At 24.6% G+C, this 23306-nt stretch overlaps 1 protein-coding gene across 1 annotated transcript; it reads right to left on the reverse strand.

Annotated features, from left to right (window-relative positions):
* Positions 1-762: 762 nt before the first annotated feature.
* LOC145829915 (bone morphogenetic protein 1-like) lies at positions 763-22298 on the reverse strand. The gene is made up of 22 exons (XM_082937790.1): positions 22009-22298; positions 18217-18479; positions 17434-17626; positions 16057-16194; positions 14771-14888; positions 13805-13983; positions 12064-12171; positions 10449-10574; positions 9862-10015; positions 9730-9794; positions 9042-9151; positions 8098-8250; positions 7704-7857; positions 7194-7347; positions 6939-7110; positions 6637-6796; positions 5895-6044; positions 5123-5250; positions 3323-3536; positions 2344-2498; positions 2071-2166; positions 763-2010 (listed from the first exon to the last, which is right to left on the reverse strand). The coding sequence occupies exons 1-22, from the start codon at positions 22214-22216 to the stop codon at positions 1813-1815; spliced, it is 3396 nt and encodes a 1131-aa protein (XP_082793916.1). The 5' UTR covers positions 22217-22298; the 3' UTR covers positions 763-1812.
* Between the last annotated feature and the right edge of the window lie 1008 nt (positions 22299-23306).

Below are 23306 nucleotides of genomic sequence, written 5' to 3' on the forward strand. Positions count from 1 at the left end.
TAAAGCCTTTATTTTTCTAAAACTTTTACTATATGAAGATATGTTTTTAACCTATTAATCTCTTTTTAGCCTAATATTCTAAATATAAAAATAATTAAAAAATTTAAAGTACCTGCATAGGCATACAAAATTATACAAGATAAGAAAAAACCATGTTTACATTAAAAGTTAATGATATAATTGATGTTCAATATTGATGATTGAACAATAAACTTGTTTATTCATTACCCAGATTAGAATTAAAGACTAATGTCAAAAGTCTTTTATTTGAATAATACAGTTAACTTATGATGTTTTATTTAAGTTTATTACTAATAATAAGTTAGTGTAGTTTTACATCAACATAGATTTCCAAGTAATTTTTTTATGTAAAGTACATACCTTGGTGAAAGTGTTTTGATGTTTAAACGTCTCTGATATTAACAAATTCATTTGAAAAGACAACGATTTATTGTAACATATATTTTAAATTTAGATGTATACTATTGTGGGAAATTAAAAAAATAGAGAGTTTTGACTGATATTTAGCGTTAGGTAAATTCATAGTAAGTTGTTAAATTTACAAGATTATGTTAATATTAAAGTAGGAATCTAAATTTTTGTTAAACTCTATACAAATAAAGCTATGATTACTTCGTTATTTTTAAAGATTAAATAAACTTTAGCTATTTAAGAAGATTTGAGTATTATTTTTTTTTGTTACTGGTTCTTAGACTTAAAATTCAAAAAAAAAAGTGTTAGTGAATAACAAAAAACACGATATTAATGTTATGATGTTTTATAATTGTTAGTAATTGTCTAGAAAATTTTGAAGTTAAAATGATAACTTTTTTTTTCTTTAATAACAAATGTTATTAATTTGTAAAGTTTGCTACTTAAGAATTTTTTGTTATAAAAGCATTAAAAATATTTCAAGAGCAAAAACTATGGCTGACCATTAACTAATTTAATTAGGTGCAAACACAAAAGAAAAACGTGCACCACATCTATAAGCGAGTGGTTAAAAAAAATGAAAATGCGACAGCCGGCAACAAACATCTGGTAATTAGCTCAAAAACACCTGTACACTCACCGCCAATAAATTAGCAGTAGCAGGGTTCATGACTTCATAAAAGTTGTGCCCACGCCTTACTGGCATAATAAGTTTGCAAATACAAGCAGCTGTAAAAACAAGTATTGTAGGCTTAAATGTATTCAATTAAGCGAAGTTGTATAAGTTAATTGCTCTTTATATACATAAGAATACTTAAGAAAGTTTGGAAGTTATTATGGATATAAACAAGTGTAAAGTAAGTTTGTTTTTAAAATGCGTTTATGTATTCAAACTACCACATTTTTTATTTTGTTTTTACACTTTTACAGTTTTTTAAGGGATTTAATTTTCATCGTATCTTATTAGTATTTGAGTAGTAAAATAATAAAATTGCTGTTGAAAAATGCTTGTAAAACCTAAATAAAATTTTGAATTAATATGAAAAATAAAAAAGTTAGTAATTTAGCATAAAATTGATATAATCTGTTTAAAGTGTAAAGTAGTATTTAAAAAATACATTTAATTTGTATCAAAACTTAAGTGCGATGAATTTAGCTGAAAACACTTTAAAATTTAACTAAAAAAGAAAAAGAAATTAAATTATGACGTTAAAAAGCGCTCAGCGCAGTAAAAATGTTTACTACTAAAAACAGTGTTAATATTTAACAAAATTTGGTGTTCGGAGCTCTTTTGCTTTATTGATTAGAATGTATCAATAAGCACAAAGTTTGGTAAAAACAAGAGGCAGCGTTTTGCTATTCAACTTGAAGGTGCAAAGTTCACGTAAGTCTTCTTCTACGACGTTTTCTTCTTCTTCTTCTGCTTGATCTTTCGGAAGTTTTTGATCGATTTTTGCGTCGAGGTTTAGACTCATCAATGGTGTTGTATGTGAAATTAAAACCTTTGTTATTTATAGTGTCATCTGAGCGAAAACGAATAAGCAAATCGGCTCCGTTCGAACGGACTGTTTTGATAACCTGAAATTTATTAGAAATTTGTTTAGACAGTTAAAAACTAATAAAAATTAATATTTTAACCTTTTTACCGCAATATCTCCCAATACGAGTAGAGTCTGTAGTTTTTCCGTCAAAAAGTTCGACATAATCATAACTACAATCTTTTTCATCTTCAATCTATTAAAAATTTAACTAAAGTAGAATGAACACGATAATTTGTACCGTATAATTTTTAAGTTTAATTAAAATTGTAATATTTAAATACACAAAGTCCTAAAACAATTTAAAATTTTCAATTATTACTTTTATCCCGTCTTAATAAAAAAAACTCAGATTAAAAAAAGTTAAACCTACATGAAAGCTTTGTGAAGTGAGTACGACTTCTTTGTTTTCTTCTGCTGATATGATCCACTTGCAGTCGTGCCCATCATTATAGTTAGTTGAACCAAACTGAGGATGGGAAAACAAGCTTTTCTCCTGTTTGCTCGCTGTAAGATTTCCACCGCATACTGGTAAATTTTTGTTTACTGTTTTAGAAAGACTTTTCAATTTCGAGTTATTGTTAAATTTGTAAATCAATGTTTAATAAGTGATTTTTACATGGTGTTTAAAACTGTTTGTGTTGACCTTGAAGAAAAGTTTCGCACACAAAATTATTATAAATTTTGAGAAGTTGAAAAAAAATGTGCATAGCAAAGTATAGACAAATTTTTAATTTGACTTAAAATATGAGTTGAATAGCTAATAATATTTAGAGGAAGAAATAAAAGTTCAGGCGTTATTAAATCCAAAAACTACTAGGAACATTTTTTGTCATAAAGTTTCAAACTAGTATTCTCAACAGGGTATTTTTGATTTGGATCACTGCTACATTTTAAACTTTAAAATTAGCATTACGTCATACAAAATTTCTAAACAAACTTCAGTATGAATATTTATAGATTTTTAAAATTATTCTACGTCCCGTTTAGTTATAAATTAAAAACTAAACAGTTTCGTTGTTGTCTGTGTTTGTTTTAATACTGTTTTTTTTTGCAATTATTATATTTTTTTGTATAAAACTTTTGACAAAAACCATTATCTTGTCATACACATCAATGCCGCAAGCAAAGATTTTATAAAAATTCTTTTAATTTAAGTTATTATAAGATAATCACATAATAATCGATAAGTTTCATGTGAGCCTTTAAGTAGTTACTGTAAAAAATTTGAAATGTGTTTCAGATAAGATAGATTAAGTTTGAAATAAGTGCTTTCAAAATTTTACTACTATCAAATTTAAAATGTACGAAAACGTATAAAGTGTATCACCAAAACAAAAAAATATACGGACTTGTCGTATGAGAGGCGCGAAATCCAAGCTTTTCAACTGATTTGTCCGATTCGAACTTAATGAATATTTCGTTGCCGCTGGTAATCATCTCTTGAGGCCGTTGACTACCACAAAAACGACCGATTCTATCGGCACTGACATTGCGCCCGTCATAAACATCAACGTGATCATAATCGCATTCTGGTTGGCTTTCCAGGTCAAACTCGTCAAACATCTGTTGTTAACGTTCAAGGTGAGAAAAAAACCTTAATTCATTTTGAACGCCTCAGGTGTTTATTACTACGGCATAATGCGTCACTCGCCAGTCTTCATTTAAACTAGCTTGCTACGGTATTTGTTTTGGTATCCTTAACCAAAAAAAAATCGAAAATAGTTTTGTTAAAATAACATTTAAGTCTCTATTCCTATTTATATCTTATATTCCCAGTATAAACTTTAGGTCTGATAAATATTTCAATATCCTCTATTTTTTTTTTGCTTTTTGAAATTAGATTGTGAATATTAAATATTCTATTTTTACTCAGTTCAGCTATAAAAACACATAATTATGTCTAAAAGCTTTACTTAAATTTAAAATCAAAAGCGCATATTGCATATTTAGTCACTGTATACTTTGAAGAAAATAAATGAGATAGATAAGATATCTTTAACTTTTATACTTCCCGTGTGTGGTATAAGATAATTATGAGTATCTCGGCAAATTTAAAACGTTTTAAAAATAAATATAGTATTTTTAAAATGCAGTATAATGTAATTTAAAAACATGCAGTATATTTTGAATTTATTTGCATATTAGAATAAGTTAATTACCTAATAAGAAAGCTTTTTTGTCTGTTTAACTATTATGAACTTTTAGTTTGTTGCAATACGACTTCAAAGTATTTATCAGTCAGCTTAGTAATTAGATTAAGAATTGAACAGTATTCTTTTTTTTTTGTTTTCAAGCATGTTATATAACTTCTAATAGTCTTTCATATAGTGTATTTTTTATAGAAATATTTAATTTTTACATAGTTATAAACTTTTTGCGCAGTTATTTTTTATTATTCGAATGACCTAAAACGTTTGTAAAATTTAGGCCTCTGAAAAAAGTAACACGTTTATTTTTAATGAAAACAGTTTTTGTAGTTAAAAATGGTACAAAGATTAAGTAATTTTTTTTTTTAAATGATGTCAAAAACTTTTATATTTCAGTTTCCTTTTTAACACAAAGAAAAAGTTAACTCTGAAAAGCTACAATAAGATATTTCAATTGACGTTTTTCCTATTTTTATTTTGTAAAAACTTATGTCTCAGTTAGGAGTTGACAACCCTTTACAAGTAGCGGGCCAGATTTACAAAAAAAAGTCGTAGGACAAATTTTTTAGAGAAAAGTCTTTCTGCGAAAATTGTAAATTTTAAAGAAGTAATAACAAAAAATACTTAGAAGCAAATTAGTAGTTGAACTATTTTTAGATAAGCTTGACTGTTTTCTCACAATTAAAATTAAAGCAAATTTAAAGTTATATATTCTAAAAATTCAAAAACTGGTTACATTGCAATTGTTATTTTCAATCTAAAAATATGTTGAAGACTAGAGAGTTCTGCTTATCGGATCGGACTTTGCCCGAAGACCGCAACTTGCCTACCCTATTCTAAATACTAAAATGTACTAAAAAACTTGCCAAAGTTATGGCTGTAAAAAAAAGAAAACATCGTCGAAAGTCTTATAGAGCCTAAGCCTGTACTTACATATGCCTTTATACACAGTAATGTATAATTAAAGTAATGTGTAAAAAAAGTAAACAAACAAAAACTGACAACTTTTATGCGATGACCTTTTACTGTTGATATGTGCCAAGTACAGTCTTCACCACTTGAGTATCTGTTAGGCCAATTAGGACTCGACAATGTTCCTACATGATTAGTTATCTCGTGCTCACAAGTTGCTGGGGAAAAATACAATATTTGTATACAGTGTTTTTTTGGTGTTTTAGTTTTGTAAAAACTTTATAGCTTTTTTTATTCTGCAACAAAGTACACAAAGTATTATAAAAAAATAAATTATATTTTCGTTTAGCTTAGATTATACTTTATTATATTAACTCAAAAGCAGTAATGCTTAGACTATACTATATGTCTTAACTGCCTATTTAGAAAACATCATAAACGAGAAAAATTTAATTTAAATAAAAACTAATTTCAATAATATAAGTATTTTTTTATTCATACCTTTTAAAACTTATTCATATAAAAAGAGTATACTTGTTCTCAGTTTTATGGTGTAAAATAATTATTTATGCGGTCAAACTTTAAAGATTGCATATGTAAACATTATAAGAAGTTAGTACTATTGATCATGTGGTTAAAACATCCTTAACAAAGGAATTAATTTAAGATGAAGATTCATGTATTGTGAAACAGTTATTGTAAAATTCATACATTTACCTAATTAGTAGTAGTAGTTAATATCATTTTAAGTTTCTCCTATTCTATAGTTTTTAAGTAACTACTTTAAAGTAAATTGAACAAAACGTATATACAAACATTGTATAAAAAAGTGAATACCTTATTTTACTTTTGACTTACGAACCTTCAGCGCATGTATGTCGGTCTACTTGTAGCAGGTAGCCAGCTTGGCATTTGCAGTAGTAGTCTCCTATCGTGTTTGTGCAAATATGGTTGCATCCTCCGTTATTGCTTGCACACTCGTCTTTGTCAAAATGGTACAAGATTCTAAACCCTGTAGATAGTTTTTTTAAATTGAAGAACAACATGCAATGACAGCTTAGTATCAATTTCATTTGTTCAACTATTGTAAAGTTTATAAATAATAACGTGAAATGATTTAGTACAAACTAAAAATAAACTGAATTGGATATTTTTTGTGTTTTTTTTTTGTTTAGATAAAAAATTAAAAAATTAATAAAGTATTAAAATATTCAGTTTTAAGCACTTCTAAATAAAAATAATAAAAAAGTTCATGTTTAAAGAAAGTATGACATTACTTGTTTTGTTACTTTTATAACTTTTTACAAACAATTTTTTTTTAGTTTTTAGCTCTACTTTTAACCGGCTTTAAGTTTGAAAAGCAGTTTTTTTTCTTAATACTTAACTTTACAAAACTATCTACAAACTTAGTAACCTTCGTTTTCAAAATTAATATATTTAAACAACTAAGAACAATCAAAAACATAGACAAAAATTTTACCTAAAAAGGTAGACTACATAAAACGACTTAAAAAAAATATTACCATAAGATAATAAAACTAATCAGAACAATAAAATATAAGTCATGCATGTATATTTCCTTCTGTTTACAAAAACAAAGTTACCATGACTGGCGACAGTGTCATCCGAAACAAAAGTTATTCTCATTTCGTTCACAGTAGACGTGATTGAAGACGGTTTTTCTTCCCCGCAAAACTTTCCATGCAGGTTAGCCCCTGAGTTAAGGCCACTTTGAATCTCAAGATAGTCGTACTTACAAGTTTCCTTAATTTTTTTTTGTATGAACTATCATTTGTATTAATTTAAGTTAGTTTTAAGTTGTTTATATTTTAAACTATTTTTTTGTAAACTAATAATTTATCTGCTGTTTAAATTGCTCAAAAATCAGGATAGAAAAATGTCTAACTCCGTCTCCTTCAAGTTTAAATTCTTCGAATTCAATTGTTATTTTGTGTTGAAATGGAGCAACAACTTGCCAAGTACATTGTTTGTTAATTGGATAATCGGATGGCCAGTTAGGTGAAGTAATTTCACCTTGCTGCGCTGTAACATATCCACCACAAGCTACTATACACGTTCTACAAAATTTAGTATGTATATTTTAAAAATTACAACATTTCAATTATAACTTTAGGGTTAAATAAGTAAGCATATAATAAACCTTCCGTCATTGCTAAGGTCGAACCCAGGGTCGCAGCTACACTTATAACTTCCTAATGTATTTTCACAAATTTGATCACAATCACCGTTGTTGTTTTCGCACTCATCCCATTCTTTAAAGAAAGATGCAGAAACTCCAGCTTTGCTTACCGAAGCTTAAATAGGTTTTTTTGTAACAAGAATTTTAAAACGATTGTATAACTTTCTTTGCTAATTGACCATATAATAAATTTTAAAACGTTATATGCAAAAGTCTAAAAATTTTTACTAAATGTTTTCTTAAATGAAACTATATAAAATGTAAACTTATTTTTTGAACTAGTTGTAAATTTTTAAAGTTTTTTCTTCGTATAATCGACCAAAGTTGATTAAAAAAAAAGCTGAAAAAAAGTCTCAGGAAATTATTGTTAAAATCTAAAACAAATTTGTATCTATCGAAACCGACCCTATTTTTTGAAAGTGTTTATCAGTTTATTAAATTACAGCAGATGATAAAAAAAGTATAACTAACAATCTGAGTTAAATTTAACCCACAACGTGTTACCACTAGACTTAAATTCATTAGGAATATCATATCCACAATATCTGCCAATTAGCTCAGAGTCTTCACTAGGTCCATCTCTAACTTCAAAATAGTCATATGCGCAAGAATCATGTTCTTCCATCTGTACAAAACATGTTTTTCTAGTATTAAACTTTAATAGCTCCCTAAAGTAAACAAAAATTGTGTCAGGCTTTTAAAGACAAAAACTAAGTTATTTTAAAATTGGCTATGGTAGATATTTATCATTTAATTTTATAGAAAATTAACTCATCTTGAAAAATTTTCAAATAACTTTTTATTACATAGGTTTTAGGTTAGAACAGAATCGATTACATTAACTTATTTCATAATAAATATGTACCTGAAACTCATGAATTAGAATTCCTATTGTATATCCTTCTTCAACTTTTAGCTTCCATACACATGATTTGTCTGGCGAGTACTCTTCAGGGTAGTTTGGACTTTGTATCTCTCCAAAATCTCTTTCCATTTCCCCACCGCAAACAGCTTCATACTTTAAAAAGTAATTATGTATGAAAATTATCATGAAGCTCCTCAATGTTTATATTTTCAGTTTTTATGCTTATAAAAAGATTAATTATAAAATTATCGATTTCTAAGTTGAAGTTACCAGTCTTTAAGTATTAAATTTTAAAAGGAAACACAGCAAAGTAATTATATAATAAGTTTATATATAACAAAAGCTTTATTTCTTAGTTTACTAGCAGCTATGCTGAATAATTAAAATTAGTATTTATTCTGAACTTACTGAAATTAATTTAAAAAAAAGAAGTTTTTAAGTATTTAATAAAATTTTATTTTGTGTTGACCCAAATTTTTTTAAACTTAATTATACTAAAAAAATATGTTTTTGTCAAAAAATTATATGATAGTTTTGATTTTCATTCTGTTTGATTTTTGAAAAACTAATTTGAAAATTTTGGGCAGCTGTAGAACAATGAAAGGGTATAACAAAACATTAAAAATAAAAGGCGTTAAACTCACGTTATTTATGTAATAGATAAGAATTAAGTAATTAAACTTTGTTAAAAAACCACGTGTAACATTTTAAATCTCAAAAGTTAAAGTTAAAATAATTATATAATAAGTTTATATATAACAAAAGCCTAATTTCTTAGTTTACTAGTAGCTATGCTGAAAAGTTAAACTTAATATTTATTTTCAACTTACTGAAACTAACTTTTCAAAAATAAAAGTTGTTTCTCAGTTTTTAATAAAATCTTATTTTGTGTGAATCTCAAAGATTTTTTTACTTAACTATACTTAAATAATGTTTATGTCAACCTCAAGATGAAAACCAGCGCCTCTAAAATTGCTAATTGTTTGAAATCGAATCCACAATCTACTACTTTTAGACACAATCTCGGCAGGAGTTTTTCTACCACAGTATCGACCTAAGTAACACAAAAAATTAATCAACATTTAAAATTATTTAGTGTATAAAACCACTGTTTACTTTGTATTTAAATAAATAAAAAAAGATTAGTAAATCATATAAAAGGAGCTAAAGAATTTTTTTGTACAAAAATAAGTTTTTGATTGTAGTACAGTTCTTAAGAAACATAAATATTTGCTGGATTTTAATTCATTAAAGTTTAGAAAAGCATATTAATTTTTACTTTTGAAATTCTTAGAAACTTAAAAAAAAATATATCTAACATTAATTGAAACACAATTATGCCATTTATAAATGTTTTGTGTGCTATTGATAATACGACTATTAGGTCATTATAGCGGCATTATGACTTTAATATCACGTGTGTTTCTTGTTGAAACATTGAATGAGTATCTTACGTCATAAGTCATATATTGAAGTTCAGTGGTAGTTTGTATAAAGAATCAAAAAATTAACGTACAATTTTCATGAATGCTTTTTCTGTAAATTGATTTACATTTTGATAGAAACTAAGAAAAATAAGTCATAATGTTAAAAATTAGTATTAATTAAAATAAACTAAAATGTTGAACTTGCCTATTAATGGTGATCGCTGCCAATGTCCATCGTGGATTACTAAATGGTCATAGTAACAATTTTTACTGTAGAGATTGTTTATATATTTTGTAAAGCTTGTTTAAATACTTAATTGAAATTTACTTCGCTTACCTGTTAAAAACTTCAAGAGAACGAAACCTAACAATAATTTTTTCACCCGGAGTAACACTTATTCTCCAAACACAGCTAAGACCAGAATCATAACCATCTGGGTAGTTTGGAGAAAAAATCTCTCCTGAAGACATTTGCAATGTTCCTCCACAATCTGATATGTTTTGTACAGCTGATAAAATCTGAGGTACTTAAAAATAGTTTACTCCATTAACAATAAATTTTATTCAAAAAGTCTTGTTCGTGTACAATAGCTTATCAAAAAAAAATCTTTAACTAACTGCTTTCCTAATATTTTTACAAGCTTTGAACAGTAGATAACTAAATAAAAACTTTGTGCATACTATTAATAAGTTCACTTTAATATTAATAATTTTTCAACAAAAAGTATTTTATTTCCATGGTACATTTGTAGCTTTAGTATACAATAATAAGTAATTTTTTTAAAAAAAAGGTCTTTAATTAACAAAAAAAGCTTAAAAGTTTAATTTTTCAATTTATAAATTTGCTACTAATTAAATGTTTTTTTCACATTTAATTAGCTTCTGTGCACAGTTATACATTGTTAAAAACAGTATTGCACTTACCTGGACAGCTATAAAGCTTATTTGCTTGTCTAATATCACCAGAACTAAGTTGTATTCTTTGTCCTATTCGCGGCCGCACTCCTGATTCTGCGTCTTTATTTGCAAGGATTGTGTCGAGAAATTTACCTGATATTATACTTAATTTTGAATATAGAATTCACTTTTTTTTTCAATGTAAAAGACATACTAAAGTAACTGTGTAGTGTTCAAAACTACTAATTAATAATAAGTTTTGTGTAAAAGGTAAAATATGCTACAATGTAACGCTATCTGCCCTGCGTTGTGATAATAGTTAATAAATTTACAAAATAACTAGTTGTAAACACTGACAAGTTTAAATTTATTAAAGCACTATGACGTTTGCTTAACGACGAATTTTTAGTACAAAATGCTATTCTTGTTGTAGCAACGGTCAGTTTTATTTATAAACTCTTGTTGATGACATTGAATTGGAACTTTTAGTGGATTGCAGTTGAGTGTTTAAACTTGTCAGTGTTTACAACTAGTTATTTTGTAAATTTATTAACTATTATCACAACGCAGGGCAGATAGCGTTACAACAAGAATTAAAAAGTAAACTTTTTTTGGAATCTATTCAAAATTATAATTACAACGTACCGTTGACAAATAGAAAGAAAACTTTTACTTCAATCAAACATATAGTTTAGGGAAGAAAATATAAACTGCAGTAGTTTTTATCGAAAAAAAAATCTAACAGGCATAATTTGTTTATACACTAAGTTGTTGTGTCTAAAACCCATGAGGTACCGGGCTGTTAAAATGGTCGTACATTTTGTACTTTGACTGGCTTAACGATAACTACAAAAAAAATTTGTAACTTTTATAATATATTACTTTCAAGAAAATAAAGAACTAGTTTAAGATTAACCTATCAGATATTTTTCATACAGTTGTTTATATCCGACTCTTAGTACTATAAATACAACTAGACTAATTAACAATGCTTCATAAGTTTTTAAAAAAGTTTCAATTTGTTTTTTAGATACAATTGTAAAAGTTAGCAATTGTTTGTAAATTTGTTTTAAATCAAAATTTTATAAAAAACCGAAGTAAATGACAGACAATATAAAAAAGTATCTAGTAAAGTTTTTATTGATTTAATATAATTTGTTATTTAGAAAAATTAAGAAGTATAACTTTAAAATAACAAGAGTATTTTTATTATTATCAAACAGAACGCGAAAATAAGACTGAAAAAAGTTTGTTATTAGTACTTATTCTTTAACATTTTAATTGTTGTGAAAATAAGGGGCTTAAATTATTTATAAGATGTTCAAAATCAAACTAAAACGTTATAATGGTAAACATAATAAAATGCATAACTCAAGTTCAAATGTAGAAACTTATCTTCATTATAACTAGAAAAAACAAAAGGTTCGATCATATCACTTGGACTATCAGACCACAAGCATTCGGCAGACTGAGACTCGGGTTTCGTTTTTATTGAAACTCGTCAGTCAGTCGCAACCAAAAAAAAAACCTTTAATCTACTAACGGTTTATTATGTTTTTAACATAAATTTTACTATATTTTACCATGTTTTAGAAATAAAAGTTGTAATCATATTATTAAACATTTTTGAAGTAAACTTTACCTTTACTAAAAGTGTTCCTCGAATAATGCATAATGCTGTAAAAATCGTACTTTTCTCCTAACGAATCAATTTCAGAGTAACCCATTTTATTAAAGTTATATTCTTGTCCTATTAAAAAAATACATATAATTTTGTTTTACAAGTAAAAAGTTTTTTTTTTCACTGTTAGCATTAAAAATAATTTTGTTAATATTGTTTTTCAAATAGCACATAAGGTAATATCAGTTAGAGAACCGGTTAGTCATTTACGAACTTTAAGCTCTAATCATTTAATGCATCTACTTTAAGCTACTTGCTTGTCTAAAACGGCTGCATAGTCAATTTTGCAACCAGGCAATTATTTTTGTGTGTGATAAAATCAAAACGTTTTTATTACTGTATTTTTTCACGTAACCTTAATGTGTTTAACACTTTAATGTCTAGATTGTTTTTGAAGATACCTTATCTTGACTCTTGAATCATACTTTGCTTTTAAACTCGTTGAAGTCAGTTTATTAAATGGTAATATTTTATATTCTAAAATAATATTTTACAATAAATAATATACAGTAAGTAAAATAAACAATTTTTTGTATACTCAAAACAATAATTCACTAAGTAAAATTTTACATACTTTAAAAATTTATTTTTTATCGTTCGTCACAACTACAATTTTAAATGGTTTTATATATTTTATAGTGACAAAATGTATCTTCTATTATATTATAGGGTGGGGCAGATAATTTCTAAATAGATATTAGTTCAAAAGTTCAAACTGTTTTTATCTTTATTTTGAAATTCAGATACTATAAAGTTTTGTATCACTTAAATAAGCGCAAACTATTTTTTCTAAAAGCAGTTAAAGTTACTAATAACAATTTAAAATAATTTATATAGTTTTATCATAACTCTTATTCCTATCAAATATTTTCTTACAACTAATTTAGCAAATAATAATATTAAGCGAAAAAATCGGGACAATTTAATTTATTTAAAAATTCATGTTTTTGTGCGTTGAGTTGTAACACAGCCTACTTAGTTTAAATTCTATGCTTCTAAATACAAAATACATTACTAAACTTTAAAACCTTTAGTAACTTAATGAAAAAAATAAATTGTTGTAAATTATTTGAAAGCATTTTGAATTATTAGATGTAGTTTATATACTGGAACTTGAAGTAAATTTAGCTGAAAACTATTGTTTATTTAGTATACATGTTTTTTTGTAATTCGTAATTATCATATTTAATTTTTTTCGTTCTTTAAGTAGTTTATTAGGCTTTCAACAGGCTAAAAAAGAAACTATAATTTAATTCCTGTTTCAAAATTGCATCTATTTCAATACAAAGTTAGTATTATCAATAAAACGTTTAGAGAATTAAAATATTTTTTTAGTTGTTATGTGTTTTATTTTTCTCTATAAAACAAATTATTTAAAAGTATAGTTAGTTTATGATTAAAATAAAAGTAACAGCTTTAGTTACTTATTTTAAACAATATAACAGAAAAAAAATGTTTAGTTTTTTAAATGCTAGTTTTCTTTGAACTATAAAAAAGTCCTACTTGGTACTAAAAACTTGTTTATAATCTAAACAGTTACATGTAATACAAAAAAGTTTATGTATTAAATATTATGCTTAGAAGCAGTGCATAACAAGTACTTACATTTTTGTTTTCAAAAGTAAAACGTAACTTGTATATTAAATGCAAGTGCTATCTCATAATAAATTAAAATTGTATTTTGTCTTTCACAAAGTTAAACCTTCTTGTATGTTTTGATAAATTATCTGTATGTGATTGTCTCTGTCGGGTCTCGTATGTTCGTGCCAAAAACCAATGACATGTCCAAGCTCATGTACCACAATGCCAAACTTGTCACAGTTTTCTCCTATTGAAATTGCTTGTGGCCTGCCACCTCTTCTACCGACATACGAACAACATCTAATAGATATTTAAGAAAAGATCGTAATTAAAAATTAGATATAATGTAATGTAAATCAAAAGTTGCACGTGCGTATTGTAAATTAGCTCATTTTTATCGATATTTATTAGTTGTAGATTGTATTCTCTTTTAATTATAGTTTTATTTTTTATTCTGCTTGATTTCTCAAAACCTAATGTGAACATTTTGGGCAGCTGTAGAACAATGAAAAGGTATAACAAAACATTAAAAGTAAAAGGCGTTGATATTTTAACTTTAACTTAATAGAACTAAAATATTACACATTGTTCTTAAACATATTTTCTATTAGTTTATTTTTATTTATTACAAAATTAACGTGATTTTAACGCCTTTTTTTTAATGTTTATTTCAAAAGTATTTAGTGCGTTGAAAGATAAAAGGTTATTTTTTAATACTTTTACGCATGGTTACTGTAAAAGCACGTTTAATACGAAGGTGTCAAAAATAAATTACAAAGTTTAAATAAAACTACAACTTTTAAATATTTTATTACAATTTGTTAGTTTAGCTCTTTAGCTTTCCTTAAAATGATTTTGTAAGCTTTTTATAAAACTTTTACACTAGGTTTTTTTATTTATTTTATTAGTTAGAAGGGCCGCCAAAAGTTGATTAGCTACCTTTAGGTAAACTAATTAAAAATTACAAATTAAACTTCTTCATTATGTTTTAAACTTTCTGAAATTGAAAGCACGTTTTACATATTCCTAATTGGTATTAAGCTGTATAAAAATAAAACTGACATTGGTATTTATATAAGAAACTTACCCACAAGGTCTTGATGTAAATATTATGTAGCTTTCTTCATCTGTTCTTTCAATAAATGTTATGCAAGTGTGATTTTCCCAATGTCTCATTGCCTTTCTAAATATAGCTTTTTGAGCTCCTATTTTAATTTATGGTTTGTTTTAAAACATTATATACATATAGTGATGAAACAATATAACTTAAATATTGTTTTAAAGTTTTAGAGCTAAAAAAACAAAAAAAAAACTACCAGTTTTACGTTTTCAACCTTTTTATAATTAATAATTTTTACTATAGTGTCGAACTTATAGCTAAATGCAATATATTATTCGGGTAATAAATATAAACATATATTTAGTCTGTCTAAACTCTAAACTAATACTGTTTTAATGTATTTTTAAAAGTAAAAGTTACGTTTAATGTAATAAGTACTCAATTATATTTTATTAAAAAAGCCAAAGAGTTTATCTACAACAACTTTCATTAAAAAGGCGGCGTATTTTTTTATTTAGTTACTTAATTATATTTACTTAAAATAAGTTTAACAAATCTTTAATAATCTTTTCGATTAAACATTTTGAATTACTTATTCTTATCGTCATTTGTATAAACTTATTTATGAAAATTATTCAAGTATGCTTTTATTTAAATATTTGTTACAGTTTTTTGGTCAAGCTTTAAAATTTCAAATGCATTTGCATTAGATAAGCTAATAATTTTAAGAAATACCTTTCTTATCTTAATCTTCTTAAATAGGAGAGACGACTCAAGCTGACCAAAGAAACTTAAGTACTTTTTATTTATTTAATCAAAGAGCAAGCCCTGAACATAGGTGCTGGGGCATACGTAAAGTAAACAGTTAAATCAAAATAAATCTAGCTACACGTGTTTTCAGTTAACTTTGGCGCATGAGTCAGTGTGAATAGCTTAAAAATTTTTTAAGCTTTTTTGTTTAATTTGATTTTAAATAGTTGCAAGAAGCTACTGTCAGCAAATTGATGTTGGTAATTAGCCAAATCGTTGGTTTGCGGCAAAATTTTGGCGAAGAAAAAAAAAGCTAATGACAGCGCTAAAAGATGCATTGCGAGCAATTAAGTGAAAATAAAAACTATTTTATAGTAAAAGATTTTACTGAGTATGATAAAATCTTACTGTCGTTCAACATTTAAGACTTAATTTGTTGTAAAAATTCTGAAAACTTGTTTTCAATGACATTTGTTTATACTTTAAGCATAATTAGTTATCTAATATAAAATATAAATCAACACAACTTTTTAAAAGATACAAGTTTTTGAAACACAACAAACCAGTGAAGTTGCTGCTTATATAATATGGAACAACTCCACTTGGCCAGACTCTCTCTGGAACAGCAGTTGCTGCGCGTTTGTATCTTTTAAATACTTTTTCTGTTCGCTGTTTACGACTTCTGTACCGATTTAATTTTCCTTTAAATAGAAAAAACGCTTGATTTTTTTTGTGTTAAATTTTTTTTTTTTAATTGTTAAGTAAGTATTAATGACTGTATGTTAAATTAAGTAAGCCTTAAAAAAACAATACAAATTTAAAGTCTATTGCAAACTTTTTATATCTATGTATACGAAAAAAAATAACTAAAACAAGTTGACTAAAATTGTTAAATTAGTGAGTTTTTTTTATTATACTTAAACAACTGTTTTTTTTTTAACTTGTTCATATATTAAGCAACAAATATGCTAACTCTTTTTATTGACTTGACTATTTAACACTAAAACATAACTTTTTTTTAAAGATATTAAGAACAAGAGTTTGAATATAAAAAGAAAATTTAGTTAAGTAATACTTTTACTTCTTTTAGAGAAAATAGCAGAGTTATTTGAGTTAGTTTTTATCTTATATTTGTTATAAACAGTTTATTAATACTATCAAAGCTAAAATTAAAAGTTTCAAGCTTAATAAGTTATAAATAAAAAGTATAAATTGTTTAGTCTCTGAAGAATTATAACAATAAATCACAAAATTTGTTTTATTGTATAAAATTTTATATTATTATAAAATTCTGCGAGTGTACTAATCAGTAAAATTTGATGAAACTTTCTTTTTTTATCTAAATTAGATAAGTACTACACGTTTTTAGATCTTTTTAAAATGTACGAAATTAAACTAAAATTAACTGCTTTAGAGTAAATGTCATAAACAAGTTCTCTAAAAAAACTTATGTGACATTTAAAAACTTATTTAAGATAAAAAAAAAAAAACAAATAAGTTAGTTAAGATATTAAGATAAAACAAAAATTTAAAAGTTAAAACGATAAAGAACTATAAAACTACTCACATGCTAGTGAATAATTTTACAAGATTTTCTTAAATTCTTTATAAATTCTTTATGTACTATAAAAGTTTTTATATAATTTAATTACACAACTGACGTTTTAATTAGTTTTAAACTTCGTTAAACCTTTAATAAAACTAAGGAACACAGGTAAATTTCAACTATAAGTAATTTTAATTGTTAATACAATAACAATTTTTATTGAAAAAAACTAGTGTGTAAAAAGAATCAACAGAGTATAAAGTAAATGATATTTTGTTAACATTAAGTACTTTAAAAAACATCATATTTTTTAGGCCTTTTTATATATTGTAGTTTTATATATCTTGTTTACTAGTATTTGTAGTTAGCAATGTACAAAACTTCTAATATATACTTGGTAGACATTTTCTTCTCTGTATGTTTTTTTCTTTTTTGGCAATTTTCTGATTTTCACGTGAAAGATCAACAAGGTCAACTTGCCGTCTATTAATCTCTTGGTCTATTATTTCTGAAAATTCGCTCAAGCTTGGAAATGCAACAGACTTATTAGATTTATTTTTCTTTTTTAATTGTTTTCTTCTTTTTTTCTATAGAAATAAACTTGAAAAACTTGTTTCAACAAATTTTTTAAAGTCAAACGAAGACTTATTTTATTAACAAATAATAGTTTTTAAATTTAGTTTTAGTATCTATATAATTGCAACTTACATACACTTAAAAAGTAAGACAAATAATGACTAAATTAACATAAAAATTGATTCTCATATATTTCTTGTAGTTGTAAGTTTGATTATTGTAGTGTGTGTAAAATTTTTTCATTAATGTTAAATATTATTCTTATAAAATTTTATTTGTTTGTATTTTCTATTTAAACTTAGTTATCAAGTATATTCTATTATGTTATATAATTTATGTAAAAATTGACTTGCTCACTATATAAATATAAAACTCAAGCAAATTAATTTAAGGTATACGTAAATATTTCAAGTAAAAACTAAGAAAAAATTACATCAAAAGTATTTTACAGTTTTTAAGTTTGAACCATGATTTTATTAAGTATATGCTAAAAGTATTTGTATCTTTCCCAGTGACAAGGAATTGAAAATTAAGTATTTTCAATTAGTAGCTGAAAATGCAACTTTAATTTTAATAAATAATAGGATTGTTTCAAAAATACCTGTTTTTTGTCATAAATTTTCTTTTGAATACTACTATTTTGTCGTCTTCTAGTTCTGCCACATTGTTTTGAAAAGTAGTTCGTTTTTTCTTTATTCTTTTTTTTTAAAGATGTTATATTAGATAAATTTTCTTCTTGGTCTACATCAAACTGAAATGGATTCTTATGTGAATAAACTATACTATCAACTACTTCATCAACTGTTTCTCCAAATATAGTTGTAACGTCATGTTCATCTAAAGCAATGTCACCAAGAAAAAGTCCTAAATGAATTTTATTTAATTAATATATAAACATATCAAAAATATGAAATATGTTTTACTTAATCGTTTAAAAATTGTTTAAAAATAAATATGATCATTTTTTATAAAAGTTAAAGCTTTAAAGCTTAAAATAAATTTCGTTTTCAGTTATACCAATAAGAATTTGATTAACTTTAGAAGGAGTTTTTAATTTTAGTTTTGGTTGCATATCTAAAATAACAAAAAGTAAAGAAGTACATCATACAAAAGTGTTTTTTATTAAAAAGGACGTCTTAAAACAACTAAGGATTAAATTATGTTTTTAAACTCTAACTTGATATTACTTTCAAGTATAAATGTTGTTTTGTTAGTAAACTTAAATTAAACTTCAACAACTAAAAATCTATTGGTTGATTAAAAATTATTGTCAATAACTATTTCAAAACTTTTTTAATTGCATTTATCAAACTATAATAGTGTATAATAGTATAAACTTTAATCTTTAAAAAAAAAAACTATGTTATGTAAATTTTAAAACAATAATATTTACGTTTATTTAATTTAATTTTTCACAAAAAAAGTCTTAAAATTTATCAATTTTTTGCTTTAAACTTGTATTTGATGACTTTAAAAAAAATTAAAACATAATTATCTAAATTAGTATATTTTTTTTTGTTAAATAAAAGTTTTATGTCCATTAAAAACCATCGTATTTAAATATTTTAAAATAAAGTAATATCAAAGTTTAAATAAAAGTTATATTTCAGAGTATTTTTTAAACAAAAAGGTTATTAAATATTTGCAAGCAATTTGGGTGGCTTAGATGTATACTGAAGGTGTGTTTAGGTAACAAAAATAATGACACTCAAAAAAATGCAGAAAAGATGCAGGATAATGGATGCAAATTGCTCTCTTAAACTGTTTAGTAATTGTTTATATCTATCTAACTCAAACAAATAAAAATGTCATGCGTGTTTATGAGAAAATACTATAAAGACTTTATGTTTACATATGTAAGCACAAAATGATTTAACGTTTTCGAATTATTAATAGTTTGTATGTGAATGCTTGTATGAATATGTCTTTTAACACTATCAACCTAAATTTATTTTGTATTTAATGTTACTTTTATATTTACTAATATGAACTACGATAAATGTAAGCTTTTTAAATACTTGAATTAGTTTACAAAATAGTAGACTACATATAACCCTTTAAGGGTTTTTTATGTGAGTGTAAGGTTTTTAAAACTGTTATTAATTAGTATTTAGAAGTACTTTCCTACAATATTTGAGCTTATTTGAATATAAACTCAGTACAGAGTAAAATCAAAACAGTTTTTTGTTCTTAATCATGCAATACAACTATTTTATTAATTTTCAAAACCAGCCGCGATTTAAACAAACTATTTCGATATAAAATTAAAAAATTCAAGCTCTTTATACAAAATTATGAAATTAAAAAAAATGTTTTAAGTACAAGGATTTGAAACAAACTACAACATTCGTGGTTAGAAGAGATGATTCAAATTAGTAGAGACATTATATTAGTATATTAATTATAGATTTAAATTTAAATCAATGTAAACTACAATGGTAAAAAAGAAAACGTGAATGCTCACAACTATAGCCAATTGATTGCTGTTGAGAAAGACCTTTTGGTCATCGAGCTATACAACATTTTTTTGTAACTTTTTTTTTTGAGATATTAAAATTTTTGTAGTAATGAAAATGTGAATTATAAGTTTAATTACTATTTTTAGAGTCATTTTTTAAAACAAATAGATTAATTAATAAATTAAAAAAACAAAAACATTGTTACTGCCAATATTGACAATAGAAACCATAGTTTACGATAGGCACCACAACGTATCCTTCCTTAATTTTTGATTTTTACGATCATTTACATTTTCTTGTTGCCTTTTCTATAAGAGTATCCACAAAAAATGCAAAAAAAAAAGAAGGAAAAAACGGTTATGTTACAATTAAAAAATATTTAGTACACAAATAAAACTGTAAAGCACGATACATTTTTAACTAATGTTTATAAAAAATTATATGTGTTCTTGTAAGTAGGTAAAAAGCTAATGTTATTAAATATTTGCTCAGCTTTTTTATTGGTATGTAAATAATTAAGTTTTTAACAAACAATAAAATCTATTACTAGTATTTGCTAGAAAATTGTTAAAAATAAAAATAAAAAAGACGCATACTGCTAAATAAGGTTCAGTCTTAAAAGTCTAGAAAACTTTCACAAATGTCTTGAAGTTTTATAAACCATATTTTAACTGGTCTACTAACTTTCTTTAAAAGCATATATATTAAAGTATTATGAAGTAATAAGAGGCCTTATATAAAAACAAACTTGTCTGAAGTTTAACAGCAAACGTGTCAAAGTTGATAAAATATAACTTTGTCATCGATGTTGTTTAAAAATAGTATTATTTGAATGGTTTGTATAACTAAAGTTTAATATAAATCAAGGAAAAAAAACATTAAACTTATAAGTTTAGAGAGTATATTTCACTACTAAAACTAAAAGTGAAAAGTTTGGGCTATGTATTAGTACTTTTTTATGACAAATAAAACAACATTACAAAGTTTTTTAAGAATACTTTATTATATTTACTAAAATCCTATAAATTCTAAATACTTAGGCATAGTGTTTAAATTCAGGTATGTAAATAAAAAACTCTGGTTTGTTGAAATTAGTTTTTATTTAGTCAAGAACAAATTTAGAGTAGTTCAGAAATAAAGTAAATCTCAAACTGAAACTGCGTTAAACTTAATCTTTAATATTTTTTTAAGTTAAATAATTTTAAATTTTGTTCAGGGAGTCGTTTTTTACTCTGAATATATAACAGGTAGTATTTAAATACTTAGTTTGTTAAAAGTAGTAGCGCAACCAGAAATATGAAGTAAGAATCAAGTTTTTGATTAGCACTTTATGTATTCATTTTAGTTTATTATTTTGTTTTTAGATTTCAAAAAATCCTAAAAAAATTATTAACAATTTTGATATCAATATAATAAAGTAAAGGTAATCAGTTTAAAACATCGGAAAATATTTAAAACTGTTAACTTTTTGTTTTTAAACTAAATAATTAACTTTAAAATTCATCGCTTTTTTTGCTGGCTGTACTTTAATCCTAAACCTATTTGAGCTGACTTTTCCTTAACTTTAATAAAATACTTACTATTCGTTTTTGTTTAAATCCATATTAAATAATCGACTATTAAAAAAAAAACTACACACAATAAAAGTTGTTAAAACACATTTCAAAACTTTTACGTATACTTACTATAATTACAGTTTTATACAGTTTTATGTGTAGTTTTTTTTTTACACTTACATATTATTATTACTAATCACAAAAAAATAGTTTAATTGTTATATGAAAGATAATTTTTTTTTCTATATATAATTTTAAGGTATGAAAAATTGTTTATTATTAACAAATATTAAGTATTACTTAGACGAAAATTTTGAATGAAAAACTATTAAAAGTGTTCTATATTAAAATAAATGTAATTACATAAAAAAAACTTACTCGCTTTACAAGGATCTAATGATTTACTAAAATCTGGATATACTAATGAACTTCTAAGCTTGACACTTTTACTTTTGTGGTTGCTGTATACATCGTCCAAATTGATGTTTGATGAAGATACATTTTTTAGTGAAATAAAATTTGAATGAGTCAGTTGTAAACTATTTAGAATCATCAAGTAACTAAATAAAAAACTTTCAACTATCATACTAGCAATTTCCTAAATTTCAACCACTTTACGTTTTTGCTTTAAGTAAACTTCTTTAACATCACTGAAAATTAAGCTTAAGCTAGTTCTGTAAGGAAAATGTTATAGTTTTTTCTATAAATTTAAATGAATAATAAATAATATATAAGTAAAGCATTATTGTTTATTGTCCAAAGTAGACTAGCGTTGAATGTAGCAATTTAAATAAGCAAGCGTTTCATATAACGCTAGATTCTCTCAATTACTTTCTTACTTTTCTAAGCTCTCATGTTTTTTTGGTTTTTCGCTCCTTGTTTTGTTTAAAGTTCACGCATTGATTATAAAAAGAAAAGAGCCTTAAAATAAAACTCTAAAATGACAAAAACACTTATTTTTTTTATCTAGTGAATAAAAGATTACTTTCTTGTATAATTCAATAATACTATTTTAAAAGTTTTAAATTTGTATTTTTTTTTAAGTGAATAATATTTTTAATCTTGATGAATTTTAAACTTTTGTTAAACGATACTTACACTCGCACTTTAAGTATCAATAGTAAAATATAATTACAAAAGAAAAGTTAGCAATCGACTTGTTGGCATTTATATTGATTTTATGTAAAACTTTACAAGTAATTAGACTTTTTAAAGTTTATTTTGGGATATTGATATAGATATTTTAGTACTTTTATACATCTCCATACAATCTAACTACTGTACATTATTATAAGCTAATATTTCAAAAACAAAAAACATTTATTATTCAAAAGTGTGTATTAATTAGTGGACATTAATTTGAATTATCAAAAATATTTGTTTTTGAGTAAAAAATATGTTTTCTAAGTTGAAAAAAATCATACTCACAAAAAATATTTACACTATTTTAATTGTAAAAATAAATTATAAATAAGTAGTTTTTAAGTTTTCTTTAATTTTCAAAAAAGTTCAAAAATATCGTAAGTGTAAAGTTTTTATTTTATTTTATGCACCTTATAAGTTTTATGTATATGAAAAGTTTAACTATAAAACTATTTTTAAATTTAAATTTTATTCTTTAAGATTTTGATAGCAAACCCTTTAAGAAATTGTAAAATGACATAAAGTATGTTTAA

This window comes from Thalia democratica, chromosome 2 (assembly GCF_965202585.1).
Source record: "Thalia democratica chromosome 2, ktThaDemo2.hap1.1, whole genome shotgun sequence".
NCBI classification, from domain to species: domain Eukaryota; kingdom Metazoa; phylum Chordata; class Thaliacea; order Salpida; family Salpidae; genus Thalia; species Thalia democratica.